Source organism: Onychomys torridus, chromosome 11 (genome assembly GCF_903995425.1).
Source record: "Onychomys torridus chromosome 11, mOncTor1.1, whole genome shotgun sequence".
Lineage (NCBI taxonomy): Eukaryota > Metazoa > Chordata > Mammalia > Rodentia > Cricetidae > Onychomys > Onychomys torridus.
The window spans coordinates 15,901,282-15,926,396 of NC_050453.1; the positions used below are offsets into that span (position 1 = coordinate 15,901,282).

A 25,115-nucleotide genomic window follows, 5' to 3' on the forward strand; every position below is an offset into this window, starting at 1 on the left:
GCTTACCCATTTGAGGATCAGCCTTGAGCCAAGGGCACCGCCAGGTGCTCAAGCATCTTTCTGAGACTCAGACTGACCAAGATCAGTTCTTGGAAATTCTGCAACTAACTAAAGCCTCTGTGTAAATGGAGGCTTTTCTGTCCCGCCTGGTCCCACAGCCGCTTTAAAAATAATCAGAGGCTTAATATTAATTACAAATTGTTTGGCCTATCACTCAGGCTTATTACTAATTAGCTCTTACAACTTAAATTAACCCATTTCTATTCATCTATGTTTTGCCACGTGTCTTGTGGCTTTACCTGTGCCCTAATCCATCTTGCTCCTCCAGGGACTGGCTGGCATCTCCCTGACTCCTCCCTTCTTCTCTCTCTGTCTCTGCTTAGATCTCCTGCCTGGCTCTATCCTGCCTTCCTATAGGCCAAAGCAGCTTCTTTATCAACCAATGGTAATAAGACATATTTACAGCTTACAGAGGGGTTATTCCACAGCACCTTTGATAAACCAGAGAGGACCTCTCTTCTCCATTCTCCTCCGTGGGTGTCAGGACGTCTCTGAGCAACATCCCCGGTTTGGTTTGTTCTAGAAACAGTTGCTCCTGAGTCCTGGGTGAACGCCACAGCCAGCTGTGATTCCATGACCCTTGAACTCTCAGTGCTGAATCAGCAATGGGGGAAACCATCACGCTCACACCAGGAACAGAGGACACATAAGTGACTGTTTAGGCACCCGTGCTAATATTTTTGAGGGGGATCATCTTCCCAACCCCCAGTTTTGTCTTCTGTAAAATGGGGTGATGGCTCTGTTCTCAGGCATGTTGGGAGGCTGAGATGAGGCACTGCATTCTAAAGAATTTTCTAGAGATGGGAAGATGGTTCATCAGTAAAGCACTTGCTGTGCATGAGGACCAGAGTTCAAATCCTCAGTACCCATAAAAGAGCCAGGCATGGCAGCATGCTTCTATAATCACCATGCTAAAGAAGCAGAGACAGGGGGATTACAGGGACCTCCTGGCCAGGAGTCTGCCCAAATCAGTGAGCTCTGGGACAGTGAGAAACTCTGCCTCAAAAATTAAGTGTAGAACAGTTGAGGAAGACACCTGAGAGCAACCTCTGTCCTCTGCATGAATACTCACACATGTGTACCTGCACATACACACATCCACAGACACACACAGACACACACACACACACACACACAGAATTGTAGTCAGACTTTCTTTTGGGACCATCAGCTTCCAAATAACGACATGGAGACTTATTATTAATTATAAAAGCTTGGCCTTTAGCTTAGGCTTGTTCCTGACTAGCTTTTAACCTGTTTCTATTAATCTGTGTTCTGCCACGTGACTTTTTACCTCTCCTCCATCTGCATATCTGACTCTCTCCATGTCTTGCTGACATCTCTCCTGCACCTAGATTCTAACCCCTCTGAGTTCCTCTCTCTGTCAAGGAATCCTGCCTAACCTCTCTGACTAGTTATTGGCCAATCAGCTTATTAAACCAATCACACAGTGTACACAAATATCCCACAACTGAGAATTTTGTACATTTTAAGGGCAGTTCACTGGATGAATTTTACCATGTTAGTGAAATTCATATACTGTATATATGGTTCACCCTGTTATTCGAACTTCTTATACAGGAGCAAGGAGAGAAATCGGATGAAGGCAAATAAGGAAAGCTTTTTAAAAAAATTATTTAACTTTATTTTATGTGCATTGGTGTGAATGTGTTAGATACCCTAGAAATGGAGTTATGGACAGTTGTGAGCTACCATGTGGGTGCTGAGAATTGAACCCGGGTCCTCTGGAAGAGCAGCCAGTACTCTTAACTGCTGAGCCATCTCTCCAGCCCCAAACTCATTTTTTTTTTTTAAAGTGAAACCCTGTAGGATTCCGCTGTGTGTTCATTCAGCTGCTGGACCACAAAGCTGAACAGTTCATGATGTTGCAGTTTTTATGTGCTAAGTTTACTGAAATGCCTGTGCCATGACTGGTATCTAGTATGTCCCCCAAAAGAGCTTTGCGGAGCTGGAGAGAGGCAGGCAGGACACTTGGACCCAGGAGTGCAGCATTATCCCTGTCCACTGTCCCTGCTCAGGGGATGGCACCTTCAGTGATCGCTGCCACAGCTTTATTATATTTGGAGTCGTGTAAGCTCCTGGCACAGCCTGTCTCTGAGGCATCAGTCTAACAGCCCTCTGTGTGTCTCTACAGATTTTCCTGGACACAGCCCTCACCAAACAATCCAGCATCAACATGGTGGACTTGGCAGGAAGTGAGAGGCAGAAGTCATCAGGAGCTGAAGGAGACCGGCTGAGGGAAGGATCGAGGGTCAATCTAAGCCTAACCAGTTTAGGAAATGTCATCAGGTATGTGACCAGCAAGCAGATATTCATGTGTCTTAGTTACTTTTCCATTGCTCTGAAGATACACCATGACCAAGGCAACTTGTAGAAGCAGTAGTTTACTGGGAGCTTACAGTTTCAGAGGGGAAGAGTCCATGACTGTCATGGCAGGAACATGGCAGCAGCAGGCAGACATGGCACCAGAGCGGTAGCTGAGAGCTCACATCTTGATGTGGGCTTTTGAAACCTCAAAGCCCACCCTCAGTGACACACCTCCTCCATCAAGGCCACACCTCCTCATCCTTCCCAAACAGTTCCACCAACTGAGGACCAAGCATTCAAACATATGAGCCTATGGGGGCCTGTAATAGGCTTTCTCAGGCCACCAGCCCCCAAACCATGACACGGAGACTTCTTACCAATTATGAAAGCTTGACCTTTAGCTTAGGCTTGTCCCACTAGCTCTTTTATCTGAATTTAACCTGTTTCTATTCATCTACGTTTTGCCTCGGGGCTTTTTATCTTTCTTTCCTTCTGTCTGTCCTACTTTCCTACTTCCTCTGTGTCTGGCCAGCTGGCCCTGGGCATCTCCCTCTCTTCCTCCCTCTTCTTTTTCAGTCTAAATTCCTCCTCCTACTTATTCTCTCTGCCTGACAGTACTGCCTATCCCTCCTCTGCCTAGCTATTGGCTGTTTGGCTTTTTATTAGACCAATCAGGTGCCTTAGGCAAGCAAAGCAAAACAAATGCAACACATCTTTGCATAGTTAAATAAATGCAGCATAAACAAATGTCACACACTTTACATAGTTAATTATTCCACAACAGGGCCATTCTCGTTCAAACTACCATGTCATAACTTGAAACAATGACATATAAAAGAGGAGAGGGTGGTGCTCTGGTTCCCTAGTGAGCCCAAGACCTGGATCCCATCCCCAGCCCCAAACCTACCAAGGTAAATGGAATAAAATTAGATTAAAAGTAGTGTAGTTAGAGTTTTCCTGCCTGGCCCACAGTCAGGACAAATCTCTCTCACCTGCCAGGCCCATAGATGCTCAGACCCAACCAAGTAAACACACAGAAACTTATATTGCTTACAAACTGTATGGCCGTGGCAGGCTTCTTGTTATCTACTTCTTCTATCTTAAATTAACCCATTTCTGTTAGTCTATACTTTGCCACATGGCTTGTGGCTTACCAGTGTCTTTACATGTTGCTTCTCATGGCAGCGTCTCCCCAGCCTTCTGCTTCCCACAATTCTCTTCTCTCTTGTCCCGCTTATACTTCCTGCCTGGCCACTGGCCAAACAGCATTTTATTTACACAGAGCGATATCCACAGCACTTCCCCTTTTCTTTTTTTTTTTTTTTAAAAGGAAAGTTTTAACTTTTACATAGTAAAATTACATATAACAAAACAATTATCAAGCAAGAATTATAGTTACAATATCTAGTCTGTTTTGGCAAAATTAAACAAAATATTCTATCTTATATCATAACTGAGGAAATTATAACTATCTAGTCTTCAACCACATCAAAGACCTCAGAAGGATATAATATTACCTGAGAAACGGGAGAAGGATGCAAACAACTTTTGGGAGTCTTGCAAGAGTAGACAGAGACAGCTGGCAGTCTGGACAGTCACCTAGTATTCCTTTGTAAAGTTGGGGCATTTGTCTTCAGCCCACAGGGCTAGAGTCTCTCGGTCACTTCTCTCAGTGTCCTGTAGAATGTCTGACAGTTTCCTTTGTGAAGCAGGAACCTGAAGGACCATTTTGAAAGCAAAGTTCAGTGGTCACCTTTCTATGGGTCCTGCATGTCCAGTTGATCAAGCAGTCCAGGCAAGAACAGTTTCTTGCCCAAATGGCTATTTTTGCCAAGGTGAAGATAAACTCCATATGAAGTGTCTTTAATGCCCATCCTCCTCTCTTAAGTAAATTGGTGTTGCCAGGAGCAGACATGTCTCACTGTCCAGAAAGTCTAAATTTTAAAAATATTTTAAATGTCATATTCTGAAGACCTTTGAAGTGTTTGAAGATTACTTGTCTATCTGAAATATATCTATGTATACCTAGAAAAATTAACATGACTATAAGTTTGATTATCATAGAAGACTAATTGATCTGTATTTCTTAATTATCCATTACAATCTAAATGAGTTGCATAAACATAATACCTCAAACAAGAGTAGAAATATATATACAGTATAACAAAATTAACTTTAAGTTTGTATCAATAGACTAAAATCTATACCAATATAAAACATTTTAAACAAGTTGTTGTTCTTTAAAAGTAAGTTTATTACTCTACCCTTTTGTCCTGTTATATCTATATCATATGCCCTTTTTTTTTTCTTTAGAAAGAGATCACATTTATAATCACCCTGATTTAAATACAAATTTTGGTTTTTCTCTGTCCCACATCAGAGGGCTCTTCTGATTTGGGACACAAGAATCTCTTAACTTTTTTTTTTTTTTTTTTTTTTTTTTTTTTTTTTAGCAATATGTCTGGGTTTAGAGAAGGAGTGAGCCAATTCCATCTCCAAAGCCAGCTTGATAATTTTGGGAAATTGGGCATGGTTTCTCTTACTACTTCCTGCTGAGGGGGGCGCTGTATCTTATGGGGACACAAAGAAAATTTTAGGATTATGGAGTAGTCCATGAAGGTGAACCTCTGAGCCAGTTGCCTTGAAACCATTCTGGATGTTGGATCATCTGGGCCATGGTGTCATCGGAGACCTTTCAGGTGGTTTTGGCTGATCAAACCTGATGTATCTTAATCTGGAATAAATCCACAGCCTCTGGCTTTCTGTGGAAACAAAAGCAGAGACTCTTTTCCAAAGTAACATATCCTTATATCCAAATTTTGAAGTTAAGGTACCTTAAAAATTTACACATTTGTTTAACTCAACAGCTTTTATGATCAAATCTTTTTCTGTAGTTAAAAATCCCAAAGACAACACAAACCAGATTCTCTGTGTAATATCCATCTTTGTAAGATTGAAATGCCGCTGTGGCTACTTCCCAACATGGCGGTGGTACAGTTTACCGCCAGATCTGGGTCTTGAGCCATGTGTACCATCAACTATCAGAAGCAGTTCTATCAAAGCAGTGCATAGCCCAGAAACTTTTTTTTTTTTGTTTTAAACTAGCAAAGGCTAAATCCACCATGCAGCAAAGTAAAGTGTTGCTTGTAGACTCCTCATTCCCGCCACACTGTAGGTCAGATGCATACGCCAGGAACCTGCCATAGTAGCTCAAACCTGCAGGCTGCCCCTAACTTGAGAGAGACAACTAGGAAGCTGTTTTTAGCTCCGTTTTAGAATCTTTTTTCTCAGGTTTTAGGTGGAAACTCTTGCCAACACGTTGGGTGCCATTTGTAGTTGGAGTTTTCCTGCCTGGCCCACAGTCAGGACAAATCTCTCTCATCCGCCAGGCCCATAGACGCTCAGACCCAACCAAGTAAACACACAGAAACTTACATTGTTTACAAACTGTATGGCTGTGGAAGGCTTCTTGTTATCTACTTCTTCTATCTTAAATTAACCCATTTCTGTTAGTCTATACTTTGCCACATGGCTTGTGGCTTACCAGTGTCTTTACATGTTGCTTCTTATGGCGGCGTCTGGTGGTGTCTGTCTCTCTGCCCCAGCCTTCCACTTCCCAGAATTCTCTTCTCTCTTGTCCTGCCTATACTTCCTGCCTGGCCACTGGCCAAACAGCATTTTTTTTTAAACAGAGTGAGATCCATAGCAAGATAGCCTTTAATTTATGATACAGTGGCATCATTGGTTTATGCCCAGCCTGCCTGTATATTTAAAACTAATTAATGCTTCACAAAATAACACTAGCAGAACAAATGTTCCTCCCATCAACTGAAGTAGTTGGTGCAGAATTCTGTTCCTGTACTCTCCTCCTGGAGGTACCCGCCATGCGGGCTTTGAGGTTCCGCCCCTCCCCCACCATTGCTCTCCTTGTTTTTCTTTCTTTTTCTTTTTGCCTGGGAGGTGTTTGTATGTGTGTGGGTACACATGTCGGTGGGTGAGTGGGTGTGCATATATGTACACACATGTGCAGAGATCAGAGATGTCCTCCTCATGTAGGATGTCTCCCTCGGCTCTCTCCACTGTATTTATTGAGGCGAGGTTTCTTGATGAAGATGGAGCCCTCTGGTTCAGCTGGTCTAGCTAGACAGATTGCCCTGGGGGTCTCCTGGGGAGATCTCTGGTCTCCACCTTCCAAGGTCTGGTGGGCTGCCACAACAGGCTGTTTTGTTTGTTTGTTTGTTTGTTTGGTTTTTGTTTTTTAACTCTTTTGCTTTTTTGGCTCACACAGAGGCTTATTATTACTTATAAATGCCTGGCCTTAGCTTGGCTTGTTTCTAGCCAGCTTTTCCTAAATTATCCCATCTACCTTTTGCCTCTGGGCTTTTTCCTTTTCTTACTTCTGTAATCTTACTTTCACTCTTATTCTGTGGCTGCCTGGGTGGCTGTGTGGCTGTGTGGCTGTGTGGCTGGCTGGCTGGCTGTGTGGCTGTGTGGCTGTGTGGCTGTGTGGCTGTGTGGCTGGGTGGCTGGGTGGCTGTGTGGCTGTGTGGCTGGGTGGCTGACCCCTAGTGTCCTCCTCCTCTCACATTCCTTGATCCCTCTTTTCTCTCTTTTTCTCCTTCTATGTATTCTCTCTACCTGCCAGCCCCGCCTATCCCTTTTCCTGCCTTGCTATTGGCCATTCAGCTCTTTATTAGCCAAACAGGTGTTTTAGACAGGCAAAGTAACACAGCTTCAGAGTTAAACAAATGCAATGTAAAAGAATAAAACACATCTTTGCATAATTAAACAAATGTTCCACAGCATAAACAAATGTAACACATCTTAAAATAATATTCCACAACAGCCTGGCTATTATGTTTGTGCTTGAATTGGACCTCATCTTCACACTCCATCCAGTGAGACTTCTCCAATCTTTTTGTTTGTTTGTTTGTTTGTTTTGAGAGAGGGTTTCTCTGTAGCTTTGGAGGCTGTCCTGTAACTTGCTTTGTAGACCAGGCTGGCCTCAAACTCACAGAGATCCACCTGCCTCTGCCTCCTGAGTGCTAGGATTACAGGCGTGTGCCACCACCGCCTGGCCACCTTCTCCAATTTGTTCTATCACATGCATGTTAGTGCATATGTGTGGCACATTGTCTTAACTTCATGTAAAAAGGTAAGTAATAAGTTTCCCCCCACCCACCCCAAAAGTTTCTCCACCAACGCAGTAAGCCAGATCAAGCTGAATTGAAAAAGTATAGCAACAGGTTTATTGAGCAAAGCAACTCCTGGGCCAGTTCACCAGTCTCAGAGATCGAGGCCAGAGAATTTCTGCATCTGAACTAAAGCTGGGAGATGTTATAGATTATGGGTGAGGGGTGATTGAAAGGATTTTTTAGAAAGGCGAAGTTGGCACCTTTTGGAGGGCCCTGCCAAGGTATGCCACTAGGTATGGGGGAGAGGGAGGGAGAGAGTGAAAAAGTGAAAGGCTGTTTCGGAGTGGGGAGGCAGGCAGACAGACAGACAGACAGAGAGAACAGGCAAGAAGAGAGGCAAGAGAGGGAACTGGCAGGCACTTTTAAAGGATGCCTGTGTGTCGAGCAGGTGATGATGTAACTGCCTTGGCAGCTGAGGCAGGCTGCTGCCCCTGCAGGAACTAACAGTGAGGACATGTCTGCCACAAGCTGGGTTTGTGCCCAAGTATGGTCAAAAGCTGAGCCCTCAGGCGGGGACTTGGGTGGCTGGTGGCATCAGGGGAGGAAGCTGCGGTAGCCACCAAGAATGCAGAACTGGGATTTTTGGCACCTTCCCTTTGGTCAGAGGCTCTCTGAGCTGGTAGGGTTGAGAGAGAGGGGGGGGGGGGAATCCCAGACCGAGCAGGGTGAGCAAGAGGCTCCAACTGAACTGTAAAGTGTTATAATTTCTTCTGAGAGTAACTTTAAAAAACTCTTCAATTATGGTATAAATCCCAGTGAAGTACATACATCTTTTTCTTTGTTTTGTTTTTAGTTTTGAAGTACATAAATCTATTTTTAAAAAAGATCGATTGATTGATTGATTGATTTATACAGCATGTATGACTGCAGGCCAGAAGAGGGCACCAGATCTCATTACAGATGGTTGTGAGCCACCATGTGGTTGCTGGGAATTGAACTCAGGACCTCTGGAAGAGCAGTCAGTGCTCTTAACCTCTGAGCCATCTCTCCAGCCCCCTTGAAGTACATAAATCTTAAATACTCTGTTGAATGAATTTATATAAACAAGTTCACACACACACACACACACACACACACACACACACACACACACAATGTAATTCACACCCAGGTTAAAATATAGAACACTTCCAGAAGCCACAAGCCTCCATCACAGCCCTCCCTACTGGGCACACCCCTGCCTGCTAGCACACCACCAAAACAAGCTGCTTTTTTTCAATATTCTGAACAGCCCCTTGGAATCCCACCCCTTGGTGCTGCTTTTTAAGGAAAAATTCCACCCCTTCTCTCTGTGTTCTGCCTTTTCCTCCACAAGGACGTGTGCACCCCTTGACCTCTCTCTCTCTCTCTCTCTCTCTCTTTCTCTCCTCTCCTTCTTTCCTATCTTTCTCTTCATCTCTCTATTATAATATACTCTATACATGGATACAACATCTGGGTTGTGAATTATTGGCCGATGGCATGCATCTGTCCAGAATGCCAGCAAGTTTTCCCTCATGTGTGGGATACCCTGGCTGGGCCAGCTGGGGGTTTCCAATGTGTGCATAATTCATAATGCTTTTACTATCAGATTCATCTTTGCCTAATTATCATGAGTTTTATAATTTAACAAAATTTAATTATGTGTATATCTATGTGTATAAGTGTGGGTATGTGCATGTGAGTACAGGTGCTCATGGAGGCCAAAAGAGGGCGTCAGATCCCCTGGAGCTGGAGTTACAGGTGATTGAGAACTACCTATTGTGGGTGTGGGAGTCGAGTTCTCTGCAAGAGCAGTACATGATCTTACACTCAGTACCCTCTCTCCCATCCATCTTTTGTGTAAATGAGGCCATGTACACGAGGCTTATGTCCTGTTTTGCTTGGCGCCTTTGCACAGGTGTCTACTAGTCTGTGTTATTATTGACACTTTACAGGGTGTATTAGCCACTTCTCTCCCACCTGAAGCCACTTCACGGAGGAAGGATTTATCTTGGCTCATAGTTTGAGTGAGGAAAAGCATGGCAGCTCCTTGGAGGCAGACAGAAACAGTGGCTTACCCACAGGGGTGACCTTGAAACCGCAGCACAGGACCACTGCAGGTGTGTGTGTGCCATCTCTCGTTACCCGGGAGAGGCAGTTTCTTCTTAGCACTTCCATTGATTGTTTTATGTTTTCTCTTTCACCCAGTGCTCTGGCTGACTCAGCCATGGGGAAGAAAGTTCTGCATGTTCCCTACAGAGATTCTGTTCTGACCAAACTGCTCCAGTCGGCTCTGGGCGGGAACAGCCGGACAACACTGGTAAGATCTCTTTCTTAGAACAGCTCTTGGTGTTCTATGGCTGAAATCACTCTCAACACACCCAGGACTCAGTGCTCGGCCCTGCTCTCTGCATCATCTCACAGGCTCTGATGCCTGTCCACTTCGGGGTGTGACGAGGCTTCCACAACATTAAATATTTTGTTCTTTGCTGCAGCTTTTGGGGTTGCTACTGAAATATATATTGTTTGCCATTTTGACTCTGTTTTGTGATGGGGATCGAACCTAGGGCCTAGCACAACCCAGGCAAGTGCTCTACCACTGAGCCATGCCTCCAAAATATAGTTACGTTTGCTATAAGAACAAAATTAACAATAATACTACCACCGTTGTGTGGTGAGGCAGTCAGCTGCCAGGCAGATGTGCAACCTGCAGGGTGACTGAGTTTTGGTCTTAGCACTGAGAGTCAGTCAGCTGTGTGGGTGGCAACATGCTAAGCCAGAGCCCTCTCTCTTCAGTTGCAAAACTGGGTAAATGCCTCCTCTCCCCAAACTCACAGTAAAACACACCCTCGCTTTTTTCATGAACTCTTGCCTAAATACTTCATCTTAAAGTCCTTCCAGGCGTCGGTTATTTGTGGATCTCAGTGGCGCATTCACCAAGAACCTGGACTAAACAACACTCCTCTGACCTGGGGATGTAGCTCAGGGTACAGCATGACCATGTATTAGATTCTGGGCTCCATTCCCAGTACTGGAAAAGCAGAAACAAAACCAGTGCACCCAAGACACCTTCCGAGTGTCCAACTGCATATTAAAATCCAGCTACCTGACAGCAGTCTCCTGCCACCGTGAGGCGAGGACACCTTGCAGATCTGCAAGACTCGAGGGCAGACCTCAGGGCTTCGCTCATTTTGAGACAGGGTCTTACTATATAACTTAGGTTGGACTCAAAAAACACAATCCTCCTGCCTCAGCCTCTCAAGCGCTGGAACTATAGAAGGGTACCATTCTAGGCATTTCTCCTACCACTGAGCCAGTCCCCTACCCCCCACCCCCATTGTAATGTGTTTTTTTTTGTTTTTGTTTTGGTTTTTTGTTTTTGTTTTGGTTTTGGTTTTTGTTTTTGTTTTGTTTTTTGGTTTTTCAAGACAGGGTTTCTCTGTGTAGCTTTGGAGCCTGTCCTGGAACTCACTTGGTAGCCCAGGCAGGCCTCGAACTCAGAGATCCTCCTGGCTCTGCCTCCCAAGTGCTGGGATTAAAGGCATGTGCCACCACCGCCCAGCCCCATTGTAGTGTTTTAACAACAACAAAATACTGAAGAAAAGGAGGTAGGAGATGAATATTGAGCGTCCCAAGACTCAAATAAAACACAGAATGGCCACAGCTAACCTCCTCCAAGCTCAATGACACCAGCCCAGCTTTCAGCAAAAATAAACAAACTCTCCTTTTAAAATTTTAATTAAATTTATTTATTTTACATTCTTCCCTCTTCTCCCATTCTCTCCCCCCATCCACTCCCCCTCCACTTCTGTTCAGAAAAGGGCAGGCCTCCCATGGATATCAACAAAACATTCTCTTGAAAGGGATGAGTCACTCCAACTTTTTCCAACTGACCCAGACAACAGACAGTCCGCCAGACATCATTGTTCATCAGCCAATCTCCACAGAGACTTTCAAACATTATGGTAGATTTTAGGAAGCTGCTTTCAAGTTCTGTATTTGCTGCTTTTCAGCAAATGATATACCTGCTTTGCCCTGAGTCCGGGGCATGGAAGAGTACTTAACCCAAGATCACAGCCATGCTTTATCTTAGGTTGTAAATGTTGGTCACACAGGAAACCCAAGGCAAGGTTGTTATATTGTTCTCTTAAAGGCAGGTTAAACAAACAGGGCTGAGTACACAGTAGGACAGCAGTCTTCAGTCTTAACGACCTCAAGTGAGTTATTAACTCTGGCTGCAAGGTCCAGCGAAGTTCCAGGCTCTTCCAGTCTCTTGGAATGTAAGAGATGTTGTCACGGTATTGCATTGCCACAGCTTGGAGATTACGGAAGCAGACCCTACCTCAGCCGGAGTCTGTGACAGTGTTTCCAGAGAGGATTTAGCAAAGAAGAAAGGCCTGCCCTGATATGGGCTGTAGCATCCCTGAGGCTGCAAGCTGAGGTCACATAAGATGGAAGAAGGGCAAGGAAGCCCACAGTACAGGCTTTCTCCCAGCCCCACAATGCACCTGTGTGATGCTCTGCCTACTCTGCCTGCACTACCTGCTGGGATGTGCTGAGTCCTCTGGAGGTCTGAGGCCAGAGAAATCCTTCTTGGTACGCGGTTTTCCTGGGCATTTTGTCTCAGCAATGGAAAGGTCACACAAGATTAGGTGCCATGCTTTTGACGGGATCTGGAATGAGCAAAACTTTTTCCTTCTGACCCTGATAACATTCACAACCGCTGTTTCCTGAGGATGTTGATGAGGAGTACCAGGTACACAGAGCCTGTGGCAGTCAGCAGGACAGGGACAAATTTCAGAGTTAGCCAGTGGCCAGCTCAGATTCCAGTTCTGACCGGTTATCATCTGGGTGGCCTTGGCTGTATTAGTTTTCTCAAAGCAGAGTTTTCTGGCTTGTAAAGTTCAAATAGGGTGGGCTGGAGAGGTGACTCAGTGGTTAAGAGCACCAACTGTTCTTCCAGAGGACCCAGGTTCAATCCACATGACAGCTCACAACTGTCTATAACTCCAAGATCTGACACTCTCACACAGACATACACGCAGGCAAAACACCAACGCAAGCAAAATAAAACTCAATTAAAAAAAAAAAAAAAGTTCAAATAGGGCAGTGAAATGGCTCAGCAAAAAGGTGCTTGCTGCTAAACCTAAACCTGACGATCTGAGTTCTAGTCCCGGAGCCGACAGAGTGGAAGGAGAGAACCAACTCTTTTGCAAGTTGTCCTCTGACTGCCACACACACACACACACACACACACACACACACACACACACACCCCTTCACACACACACACACACACACACACACTCACTCACACACACACACACACACACCTTCACACACACTCACACACACACACTCACACACACACTCACTCACACACACCTTCACACACACACACACACACTCACACACACACACACACTCACACACATTCATACACATAAAACAATTAAATAAACCTAAAAAAGTAAATAATTTAAGGTTTAAATAATACTGAAAATTAAATGATATAAGCTGTTTTGTGAACATTGGGGTTTTTTTTATTAGCATGTACATGCATGAGGTGCATGTGCAAACGTGTCTTTGTGTGTGTGCACACTCATGTGAAGAAGGCCAGTCAACAACCTCTAGTATCATCCTCAGGAATGCCACCCACTTCCTTTGAGACAGGGTCTCTCCTTGGCCTGGAGCTCACAAATTAATCTAGACCACTGGCCATTGAGCCCCAAGGTCCCAGCTGGGATTACAAGCTGGTGCCAGCACGCATGGCATTTTTGTGTGGATTCTGGTATCAAACTCAGTTCTTCTTGCTTGCAAAGCAAGTACTCGACTGGCAGTGTCATCCCCCCCAACCCGAATATTAGCTATTTTAATAGCATCGATGGTAATAAAGCCCTGGATGACGAAAGTCTGCACGGGGTGGTTCCAGATTGCCGCCATCAGCCCAGCTGATATCTGCTATGAGGAGACCTTGTCGACACTGAGATACGCCGAGAGGTAAGCAGTTGGTGGGCAGCAGCTGGCCATGTCCCGGGTCCTAAGTCACGGCTCCTTTCTGCTACCTGACGGCTTGGTGTCTAGGGTGGGAGTCCAGGAGAAGGTGAATAAAGTGACTAGTGAGAGAGGAATGAAAGATCAAAACAAGAGAGGAGGAGGGGCTGGAGAGCGGCGCTCTTTCGGGGATGCTCAGAACTACTCTTTGGGCTTTAGCGTGTGGCGCACGCCTTTAATCCCATCGCGTGGGAGGCAGATGCAGGTGGATCTCTGTGAATTCAACAGCTCCAGCCGGGTGAGATCCTGTTTAAAAAAAAAAAACAAAAACCAAACAACAACAACAACAAAAACCCAAAGCACAAAACCCTCCAGTTCAGGTCATGCCTCCGGCACCGCCTCTCCTGATCCGACCTTCAGACACTTCTCAGCCAGAGAGCCCTTTCCTGTGAGTGAAAACCACATTCCCTACCCCCCCCCCCCTGCTCCCCAAACCCCCCACCCCACTCCACCCCGCCACTCTTCACTGCTCAGATGCAGTACTGTCTCATGCCATGACATTTTTCTTCCAGCATCTGCCATGCAAGCTCAGATCTGTGGAACTTCAGTTTTAGCAGCATCTGGAATGTTCCTTTTCTCCTGCCTATGGCCGAAATCTTGTCAGATTTCTGGGAGGGGTTATACACAGAAAGGCACGCTTCATTCTATACTCGGTTCCTGACTTTGTGCTTGGAGCAAGCCTCATTGGATTCTTTACATTTCTTTTGTGCCAGCCCACAAAGCATCCCAGGCTAGCTGTAGATGTAACAGTGTCAAAAGGCTGGCCACTCCTGGTAGTGAAAACTAACATGGTTCTGCCCGGGATCTGAGCTTGCCCGCTGCTCCCCCAGGGCTGGTAGTACAGCCCTGACTGCAAAGGGGCCTGAGAGAGTGTTTGTCATTGCCTGTGACAGGGCTAAAAATGTTCAGAACAAAGCTGTGATCAACACCTGCACACTGGGGAGAACATCCAGGGCCGAGAACAAGTTGCTGCTTGGATTCGGGGGCACCGGAGCAGCAGGTAAATCAAGTCAGGTTATGCTCGCTCAGCCACACCTGACACCCAGAGGCTAGTTGGAAGGACTGGGGGGTGGCCTGCATAGCAGCTGGGCTGGGGAAGGAGGGGTGGCCAGGTAGAGTGGGGGTGGGAGGGGAGGCCCACGTTTTGTTAGGCACCCTCTGGCTCAGTCTTGGAATATTCCAGCTGTGACATCAGTGTATCTCATTTGGCACTGACATGAAACAACGGCCTTGTGCTTTCCCATGCTGTTTGGACACAGAGCAGGCACACCCACCAAGACACATCTCCAGGCTTCGTACGCCAACCTGCCGACCTCAGGCATCCACGGCCACAGAGCACTGCCTGCATTAGAGCAGATGCATACGGTGGTTCATGCCCAGCTCTGCTGGTCACAAGGTTCTGGATGTGCTGAGTGTGAATGCACACTCGGCATCTAATTCCCACTGTTTATAGACCTAGGCGTGAAACATGAAAACACAGACAAATCTGTCATTCTTTCTGAACCTCTGGTCGGATGGGAATTCCTTGAACGGATAGATGGTCACATTGCCTGCACACGTGAAAAGAAGAAAAGGGGACCTCTGAGCTCCATGCTTCCCAGTGACTCATCCTTCGGGTTCTAATGCCCGAGTCACCCTGGGGCACCACCACCTGCGGCAGAACCGAGCCAATGAGTCTTCACATAGAAGCAGCTCGGTTATCCCACTCTTCTGCTGTTCCTCTGCATCTCACTGTTGGTGATGTTGAGGCTTCAAGTTCCTCCCTCCCTCCCTCTAGAACACTCTGCTTGTTTCCCGGCAGAATGGCAGCTGGGGATTCGTGGGACCTGGGCTCATCTGCTGGAGCAGGCACGGAAGGAATGGGAGGAGCGGTACGCGGCTCTCACGCAGGTGAGGCTCACCCTGTCGCTGGTGGTCCACCTCCCTCCACACAGCTGACAGACAGCCTGTGCTGCGGTCAGGCTCCCAGCTGTGGTGAGGGCAGAGTTGGGGCCTTATGGGATCAACGATGAATAACGACAGATGTTAGGGCGGTTGGCAATTCGTGTTTGAAGGACTGACTGACTGTCCCTCAGGGACGGTAATAGTTTGGCCTGAGCTCTTGTGTCCCTCCTGGGTGGCATTCACTTTCACCATCAGATCCTAACGGGCCATGCTGTGAGCCCAGTGATCATCATTATTGTTATTTTTAGGTGCTGGGGTGAAATCCAGGGCCTTGCAAATGCTAGGCAAGCCTCCTTGCAATGCTGAGCCCCACCCCAGCTGAGTGGGGCTGTGGATGTCGTCCATGGGTGGGGATGCTGCCTTGACTCTCAGTAGAATCTTATTCTTAGCCATGAGGCTCTGAGCAAATGCCCAAGTCTTGGGCCAGTCCTGGAACTCCTGGGAGTCTTGGATACAGGAAGGTTCATGAAGCCCAGAATAAACCTCAGATGGTAGAAGTAGAGTGTGGTCTGTAGTGTCAACAGCCCAGATCAATGCAGAGGTCAAGGTCAAGGATTCTGAAGGTCTAGGCCAGACTTGGGTGCCCTTTAAACAGCATCCTTCAGAGGGTGGCCCTGTGCGACTCTGGGGCTAAGTGGGATTTCAGGGTACAGGTCTACAAAACTTTATTTCAGCAAACAATAACCACCAGGCCTCTCATGGTCTCTGCTCTTAATCAAAAGGAACTTCAGGATTTAAAACTCACCCTAAGCCACAAGGTTTGCCCATCCTCCATAAGGACAACAGGGGCCCACCCTGTGAGGAAGACTGAGATGCACTTGGGCATCACTGAGGGGGAATGCAGTGTGCCATTCTTTGCCATTAATAATAGCTAGCAGCAAGTTAAAAAATACCCAGGGAGGGGCCACGGGGGGGGGGGGGCAAGGAGTCAGAGGATGCCAGGGGCCTGAAGAAAAGAAAGGTGAGGCAGAAGTGGGGGGGGGGCAATTGAAGATGGCTGGTGGAGGAAGGAAGGGAGGCACCTGGGCCTTGGAACAGGCCTTCCGGGACAGCTCCCCTTCCTCCTGAGGTCCCTGGGACAGGCTCGGGGATCTACAGGCTTCTCTGTCTTTCTAGGAGCAGCAGATGATGAAGGCTCTCCCACATCTTCTCAATGTCAATGAGGACCCGCAGCTCACAGGGGTCCTCAAATACTTCATTCACAAAGGTACTTGACCCTGCTGCTCCTGCTACCCACCCCAGGCCAGCTCTGATCCCATGTCTTTCCTCCCTCTCTTCCTCCCCTTCTCCCTCACCCCTTCCCTTGCTCCCTCCTTCCTCCCTCTCCCTTTCCTTTTTTTTTGTATTCAAAACACTTTATACCCTTTCTTTTTTTGATTTTTAAAAAATATTGTATTACAAAACATACAACGTAAAGTTCATGTTGTTAACTACTCTTGAGAGCACAGTGCAGAAGCACTAAAACCATAACCGTACCTACTTCCAGAACTTTCCAACCATCACCTCAAACTGAAACTCTGTACCCATTAAAAGCCACCTCCCCACTCCCCTCCCTGAGCCCTGGGTGACCACCATTCTTTCTGTGTCTGGATTTCTCCATGCACGTTGCCTCATAGCAGTGAGATCACACCATGCTTGTCTTTTGTGTCTGCTCAGTTCACTGAGTATCATTAAACTCTTTCAAGGTGTAGCATAGTTTGGAATTTCTTTCCTTGCTAAGGTAAATAAATAGTCTCTATCATATACATAGCGAACACACTGCATGTATCCATCACCCACACGTGGTCACCTAACATTTGTCTAGTGGTTTCTGCGGAGGTGGCAGCCTTTGGAATGTCTCTCCAATATGTGTGCTACTGAGTGGGTTGGCATTCCACGCCCAGAGTTGGCCTGACCCCTGTTCTCCACTCCCTGAGCACTATGCACGTCTAAGCCATGTGTAGGATGGTGGCATGACAGCCAGGACCACTCAGGAGCTGCAGGGGATACGGTGCACCCTGAGGGGCCAGCCACCACAGAAACAGAGCTTCGAAGAGCCTTTGCTGTCCTAGCTTCAGTGGGTCACTGAGGACGAAGGCCCATGAAGAAGGAGGCATTTTCACCAAGTTGGGGATCCCAAGACAAACAGAGCAGAAAGTAAAACAATTATCCATAAAGCAAGGTCATATCTGGGTGCTGTTGTGATTGACAGCTCCAACTGGGGAAGAGGAAAATAAAACTCTTTGCATGCTCTTACTGAAGAAAAAAATGCCACTTTCAAACTATCAAACATTACTTCATCAAGGCCAAATGTTGACGATTTGAAGATAAATTGTCCCAACTCTTTCCAGGCTCCTGTGATGTTGGTCGAGATGCTTCAAATGCTGTTCGTCTTCAGGGCCTGGGGTAAGAACAGCACCCGTGTCCTGAACTAGAGGATCAGGATTTCTCAGCCCAGAGATCTGTCTTGTTTGGTTTTAGTTTTTTTGTTTGTTTGTTTGTTTTTGTTTGTTTGTTTTTGAGACAGGATCTCACTATGTAGCCCTAGTTGGCCTCAAACACAAAATCCCCCTGCCTCTTCCTCTGAGTGCTGAGTTGTCAGGCTTGTGCTAGTATGCTTCACTGGAGAAGATTCTGGAAGGTCATCTGGTCGTAGATAAGCCAGGCTGTCAGTCCTACATGGGCAATATTAAAAAGTTCCCAAACTGGGGGCTGGAGAGATGGCTCAGAGGTTAAGAGCACTGGCTGCTCTTCCAGAGGTCCTGAGTTCAATTCCCAGCAACCACATGGTGGCTCACAACCACCTGTAATGAGATCCGACACCCTCTTCTGGCCTGCAGTCATACATGCTGTATACACAATAAATAAATAAAATCTTTAAAAAAAAAAGTTCCCAGACCTCCCTCTGCAACTCCTGCAACGCTCATGCAAGAGTGCTTGCTGAAGTCCAGGAGGCCAGTGGTTAAAGCCTGTAAGACAGCACTCCACAAGCAGAAGAAGTAAGGCGACCCTGGGGGGGGAAATGGTGGAGGGGAGCCGAAAGGCCGAGCACGTCGTCAAGGGTCTTTCACAATTTACTTTCAGGTGGCTGTATCCTTAGGGGTTTGGAGCCCTTACTGTAGCAGCTTTTGAAAATTAATTTTAAGCCACACCTAGTGGCGCACGCCCTTAATCACAGCACTTGGGCTGCAGAGGAGGGCAGATCTCTATGAGTTCAAGGCCAGGCTGGTCTCCAATGTGAGTTCCAGGACAGCCAGTGCTACACAGAGAAATTTTGTCTCAAAAAACAAAAAACAGGGCTGGAGAGATGGCTCAGAGGTTAAGAGCATTGACTGCTCTTCCAGAGGTCCTGAGTTCAATTCCCAGCAACCACATGGTGGCTCACAACCATCTGTAATGAGATCTGGTGCCCTCTTCTGTATACATAATAAATCTTTAAAAAAAAAAAAAATTCTAAAATTACATATATATATGTTTTTTGTTTTTTGTTTTTGTGGAGCTGAGGATCAAACCCAGGGCCTTGTGCTTGCTAGGCAAACACTCTACCACTGAGCTAAATCCCCAACCCCCATATATATGTTTTAAATGGCACCATAGATATGTATATGTGTGCTCTGTAGATTTTCAGAACACACGTAGGATGGTTAGTGATCAGATATACTAGGGATTTATAACACTGAGCTAATGACTTTTAACATCATAAGCTTCTGCTGTAGAGCACCAGATGCTCTCTTCCTACTAAGCTCCACCCTTGTGGCCATTAACTATCCCCTCACCCCCTCTCACCCCAGGCTATGGTAACCACTCTTCTATTCTTTACCTCTTTGAGACCAGTGTTTTGACCTCCACAAATGGGTGAGAACATGTGGTTATTTGTCTTTCTGGACCTGGTTGATTTCATCATCCCCTCCAGCTGCACCCATGTTGCTGACATCATGGGAACCCGTTCTTTCCTTCTGGCCAAATAGTTTCCCCTGGTGAACATACACCATATTTCTTTACTACCTTTTGGTGGACACACATACAGTCTTGGCTATTGAAACATGTTTTCATTTCTCCACTGCTAGCTCATAGCTTTCAAGGACTTCTGGCGGTCTCAGTATCTGGTGGTTCCCGGCAGCTCTAGGTGCTCAACTAGGGTCTGTTCTGTGGCTAGACCAGCATCTTTGCTGTCTTCCAACTCCCTGCACTCTCCAGGGCCTGGCCCTGCAGCTTCCACTAGCCTTTGAACCACAGTGCTATGCGGGGTGAGGGACAGTGGGAGCTTCCCCATTGATCCGAGCTGTGGATCTCATTGTGTAACTTGACCACCCGTGAAATCATAATCTCCTTGGGTGACCCCGACAAATTCCTGTCTTAGAATTTCAGATAAACATGCTTCCTTCGTGAACTTGGACGGTAAAGTGACCGTCGCTCCACACGGCAAGTGCAAGGTTGTTGTCAATGGGGTGCCTGTCACCAACAGGACAAAGCTGCAGCATCTGGTACGTTCCTTGCCCAGCCACAGAAGTGCCTGCGTGCTCCCCTCGAGATAGCGGCAGGGGTGGGGGGGACGACACAGGACTTTCTTGTGAAATGTCTCCTGTCACACAGAGAGGGACTGTCCAGGTCTGGGGCTTCCTTACTCTGCCAGACTGCATAGGCTGGGATGACAGACCTGCTCCCAACTCCCTGTGTCTCAGGAACATCACTCATAACACAAGGAAGGTGGAAATGGATACTCTTCAAGACCCTTCTTGGCGCTCACATTTTGTGACATCTGAGGCTTAAGAGAGCCTGCGGTGGGGAGTGATGAATTAATTACCTGCTTACACCGGTCCCTCTGTGTTCTGCCCCCCACCTTGGAGTCTCTACCACCATAGTGGCTCTCCTGGCCACCCTGAAGCCTCCCCGCTTCACCAATCACTATTCACAGAAGGCGCAGCCTCTAAGACAGGCAGGTGGCTCTGCCACTCCCCCTTTAGAAGGACGAGGTGAGCCCTCCCTAGCTTCAGTGTCCAGCACACGCCCCATCCCAAGGACTTCCCTTTAGTGGACCAGCAGCAGTGTGGTCTCCCTCACCGAAAAGCCCCCACGTAACGTCTGCGCTTAAGTCTCTTCTGCCCTCTCAGAGGACTTCTGAAATCCTAATCGGAATCAGACCCCAGGGCACTCCCCAGAAGCCCTGTGCTTTTCTTCTGAGGCTCTGACCTTAGTGGTTCCACACCTCGGAAGAGGGCTGAGCCTGGGTAGTCATGGAGACAAGCGCCTTCTCGTCTACCCGGAGCAGGCCAGGACTTTCCTCCCTATGCTCTCCCTCCCAGGACCGCATCATCTTGGGATCCAACAGTGCCTTCCTCTACGTCGGGTTTCCCTCGGAACGAGGTGGTGAAGATTGGAGCAGATTCGATTATGACTTTTTCCAGCTGGAGCGGGCAGCGGCTGAGGGAGTGAGTGTGGACATGCTTGGTAAGTGGTCCTGGACCCGCCTTCGGGCACTTCCTGTGAAAACAAAAGCAACCGTTTTCATGGAGTCAGAGTACAGTAGGAGAAAGTTAAATTGTGAGGTCTTTCTCTCCCTCCTTCTCCTCCCCTCCCCCTCTCAGTGCATGCTGGGGATAAAACCCAAGGCTTCGTGTTCTTGCATGCTAGACAAGTGCTCCACCGAGCTACATCCTCAGCCCCCAAATAGAAATAGAGAAAATTGAATACGTGTCAAAGATGTGTTGAACGCACTGACCTCATCCCTAGGGATGAGGGTGAAGATAGTCCACGGTATGAAGCTTGGTGTGGCAGAGTGTTCCACACAGCAAGTGGAGGCCAGAATGCTGAGACAGGATGGATGTGTTAGAGAAAGGCCTTGGGGTGTGGGGGGGGGGTGGGAGGGTGAGGGAGGCTGGCTCTACAGGTCCAGGCCTCGGTCTGGAAGAAGTTGCAGCTCTAGGTTTCTGAGTGGAAGATACTCCTTTGCCCTTCAACCCACCCCTACCCCTGCACTATCTAGGATTCCTCACAGGTTCCTAGAGGCTCCCCCTCTGCCCGTCCACCTCCCCTTACTCCTCAGATGGAAGCTCCTTAACACCTTCCCACACCTCCTCCCTCAGCCAAGTCATGTGCACAGGGTTGGCTGGACCCTACTGAGGTCTTTGTGATGTGCTGGCTTCTCAGGGGAGGGATCTACTCTCTGTTTGCCTTAATAAAGCCACAGGTGAGGAGCAGTGGAGTGCTGAGATTACAGGTGTGAGCCACCATACCTAGCTCTGGTTTGGTTTTTCAGATCTCACTAGGTACCCAAGGCTAGCTCAAAACTCACTATGTAGCCCAGGCTGGTATCAGTTTGTTAACCTGCCTCAGCCTGCTGAGTATCGGGAGTACAGACGTATGCCACCACATCCACATTCTGCTGAAGTTCTTGATATAAATCCAAGGCCAGGGTTAGCAAGATGGCTCAGTGGTAAAGAATGCTAGCTTCCTAGCCATGAGGACATGTGTTTATACCATTATCCACGTAGAGCTGGGTGTTGTCTCAGGCAGGACAGAGACAAGAGGGTTGTCTGGGGCTTGGTACTGCTTGTCTAAGTTCATGGAGAGATGCTGCCTTAGGGGGATAGAAAATGATAGAGGAAGACACTTGACACCCTTCTTTGGTCACTTTCTTTACACACACACACACACACACACACACACACAATTAAGATCACCCACAATTAACCCACCTTTTCATTTAGTTCTTCATACCTGAATGTGTAGAATGCCTTCCCAGCACAGGGGTAGTGATAACAGGAAGTTCATCAAACCTCAGGCCTGGGCTGAAGCACCCAGGTCCCAGCGGTGATAGCGGGTTCTCAAGGCAGCCTAGTGGGACATTCTGAGGCATTGGTACCATGGGACCCATGGGCAGGGAGTCTCTAAAGAGCAGACAGGTCCTAACCCAAGGCAGTACTCCTCCAAGTCTGGAAAGGGGATTAGAGCCTCCCATAGTCGCTATGACCCTCCCCCATAGCACCCAGACACGACTGAAGAAGATTAGTTGCTGCACCACTGAGGATTCAGCACAAAACCCCTGCCCTGGCCCATTGGCTTCAAAGGGATTTGACCCTCCTTTCTGCACAGTCCAGAACCACACTGGACTGAGGCCCTTGAAGTCAAGAACTAGGATAGCCAAGATTTCGAGGTAGTGATGAACATCCCTATGAGTGAACATCTGAGTGTGTATTTTGCGAAAGCTGAAAGTATCCGAACGGGCAACAGACCCACTTCCTCCGTGACTCTCTTTAGGTGCTGTGAGCCCCGGAGATGGCCAAGCAGAGCCCAGTGTCTTAGCTGTGTTCCAGGACTACATCAAACTCATGCCGCTGGTTGTGGAAGCAAACCAGATGAGTGAGGAGCTGGAGAAGGTGACCTTGCACCCCACAAAGGTCAGGTTTCAGAAGGCCTGAGGACTAGGCGAGGATGAGGCTTTTCCCACCAAGGCACTGAGAGCTAGTGACAGAATTAGACTGATCCTCAGGCCTTCCCAGCCAGCTGAACATCTGCCCTACTTACCAGACCGTAGTTGACCACCTCCGATGTCCCCATCACCTCTCCAGCACCTCAATGGCTGATATGCCACAGAGAGGACCTGGACTGCGGTTAGCTCCTGGTGACATCGGATCCCAGTCAGCAGGAGCCTTGAAAGGGGATTAACCGACTTAGGAAGTACAAGTGTTCCTTCCAAGATCCCACTGGGAAATGCTGGCGCTGGGCTCTTTGGCTTGGCAGGAACTCCAAGGAGCAAGCTGAGCGGGGCTGTGTTCTTTTACAAACCCCATGGCTGGGCAGAACGGGAAGAACACAAAAGGAATATGAGCTGGGGGGTTGTTTAGTGAAATGCTTCTTTCCCAGGGGCTTAAAATGGAATTGAAGGTGAAGAATTTGGCATTGTCAGATTCCAGGGGCTATGACCTCCAGAAAGAGGTCATGGTGAAGGTGACCAAGCCGAGGACTCACGAGGTAAGACCCCATCAGTGGGCAGGCAGGAGTCCACAGGATTTTTTTTCAGCTGCATCCAGGAGTCTTGAGTAGGAGCTGAGTCTGGGGACCCTGTGTCGTGTGTCCTGGTCTTTCATAGTGCCAGTTCCTGGGACCTTTTCTAGTCACCACGAGCTTAGTTGGGTTACTCCTGCTGTGGTGAAACACCATCACCAAAGGCAATTTGGGGAGGAAAGGGTTGATTTCACTCCCTCCCATGTAGCAGTTTATCACTGAAAGCAGGGAGGGCAGGAAGTCAAGCAGGGCAGGAACCTGGAGGCCATGGAGGGGAGCTGTTTCCTGGCTTGCTCCTCATGGTCCGCTCAGCCAGCTTTCTTAGAGAACACGGGAGCACCACCCCACGGTGCTCCCTCCAACCATGCTGAGCTCTGTTCTCCTGTATCAATCACTAATGAAGAAATGCTCTACAGACCTGCCTACAACCTGATTTTTTTTTTTTAATTTATTTATTTTTATTTTGAGACAGAGTTTCTCTCTGTGTAGCCCTGCCTATAGACCAGGCTGGCTCCAACTCGAGAGATCCAAGGTAGTGGTGCACACCTTTAATCTCATCATTCTGTAGGCCGAGGCAAGTGGATCCCTGAGGCTAGTCTGTTCCAGGACAGCCAGCAGGAATACAGGAGAGAGAACTGTCTCAAAAAACAAAAACAAACAAACAAACAAAACCACCTGGAAGTTTACCCAGGTGGTAAAGGTGACTATGTCTCTCTGTGTGCATAGGACAGAAACATACATCTCTGGATGGCGCTACCTTACATGCCCGGAGGCCAGAGAGACAGAAAAATCTATGTTTATCCTGCAACTGTCCCACTGAAGGTGACATTCCTGGAGACAAGACCTGGCTTCTGTTTTTATTTTAGTTGTCCAGAGAAGGGCTTGTTGGTTTGATGCCATAACACTTCTGGTGGGACATTTTCGGTCAAATTTCCAACTGGATTTCTATAGATTGCAGCTTAAGTTTCTCTCCATAACAGATACTGGAAGAGGCCCTGCCCTTGCCCAGTGAGAGGACAGCAACTCCTGTCCTGGACTTGTTTCTCACTGAACAAGAATGGAACCCCTTTGTGGGCTTCTGAGAAATGTAGCTAATGTACCTGTGTGCTTAGCCACAAGGAAGGCCTAAGGGGTTGTGTCCCCAGCACATGGCTGTGCATCTGCTGTGGAGCCACTTGGCTTTTCTGTAGACCATTTGTTCTGTATTTATCATCTGTTGTCTGACCCGTCCTGCAGGCCAGGTTATTAGGTCAGACCCGAGGAGGCACCACCTGAAAGACCAATGGGGGCGAGAGAGGAAGGAGACCAGGCGCATAAAGAAAGACAGAGACAATCTGAGTCGCGTCAAGGTCTCATTTATTGCAAAGTAAAGCAAGCTTATATACTGGTGGATATGAGTGGAAGAGAGGGAGACGAAAAAATTGTTAGAAAAGGGTTCCGGACGAGGTCTCTTTGGTCCAGTGCTCAAGCAACAGATCAACCAATTAGGAAAGGGTTGGGGAGAGGTCTCTCTGGTCCAGTGCTTGAACAACTGACCAATCAAACATACTCCAGGAAGTTTAATCTAAAAGTACACTTTGTGGTTTTTCC

At 47.5% G+C, this 25,115-nt stretch overlaps 1 protein-coding gene across 1 annotated transcript in view; it reads left to right on the forward strand.

Annotated features, from left to right (window-relative positions):
• LOC118592984 (kinesin-like protein KIF28P) overlaps positions 1 to 25,115 on the forward strand; it is a 62,270-nt gene that overhangs the window by 18,109 nt on the left and 19,046 nt on the right. Inside the window, exons 6-16 of the mRNA XM_036202124.1 lie at positions 2,216 to 2,370; positions 9,753 to 9,864; positions 13,477 to 13,544; positions 14,492 to 14,598; positions 15,376 to 15,488; positions 16,659 to 16,749; positions 17,873 to 17,927; positions 19,882 to 20,005; positions 20,825 to 20,969; positions 22,779 to 22,897; positions 23,385 to 23,492. Of these exons, the coding sequence (XP_036058017.1) occupies positions 2,216 to 2,370; positions 9,753 to 9,864; positions 13,477 to 13,544; positions 14,492 to 14,598; positions 15,376 to 15,488; positions 16,659 to 16,749; positions 17,873 to 17,927; positions 19,882 to 20,005; positions 20,825 to 20,969; positions 22,779 to 22,897; positions 23,385 to 23,492 (1,197 nt within the window). The remainder of the gene's footprint in view (positions 1 to 2,215; positions 2,371 to 9,752; positions 9,865 to 13,476; positions 13,545 to 14,491; positions 14,599 to 15,375; positions 15,489 to 16,658; positions 16,750 to 17,872; positions 17,928 to 19,881; positions 20,006 to 20,824; positions 20,970 to 22,778; positions 22,898 to 23,384; positions 23,493 to 25,115) is intronic.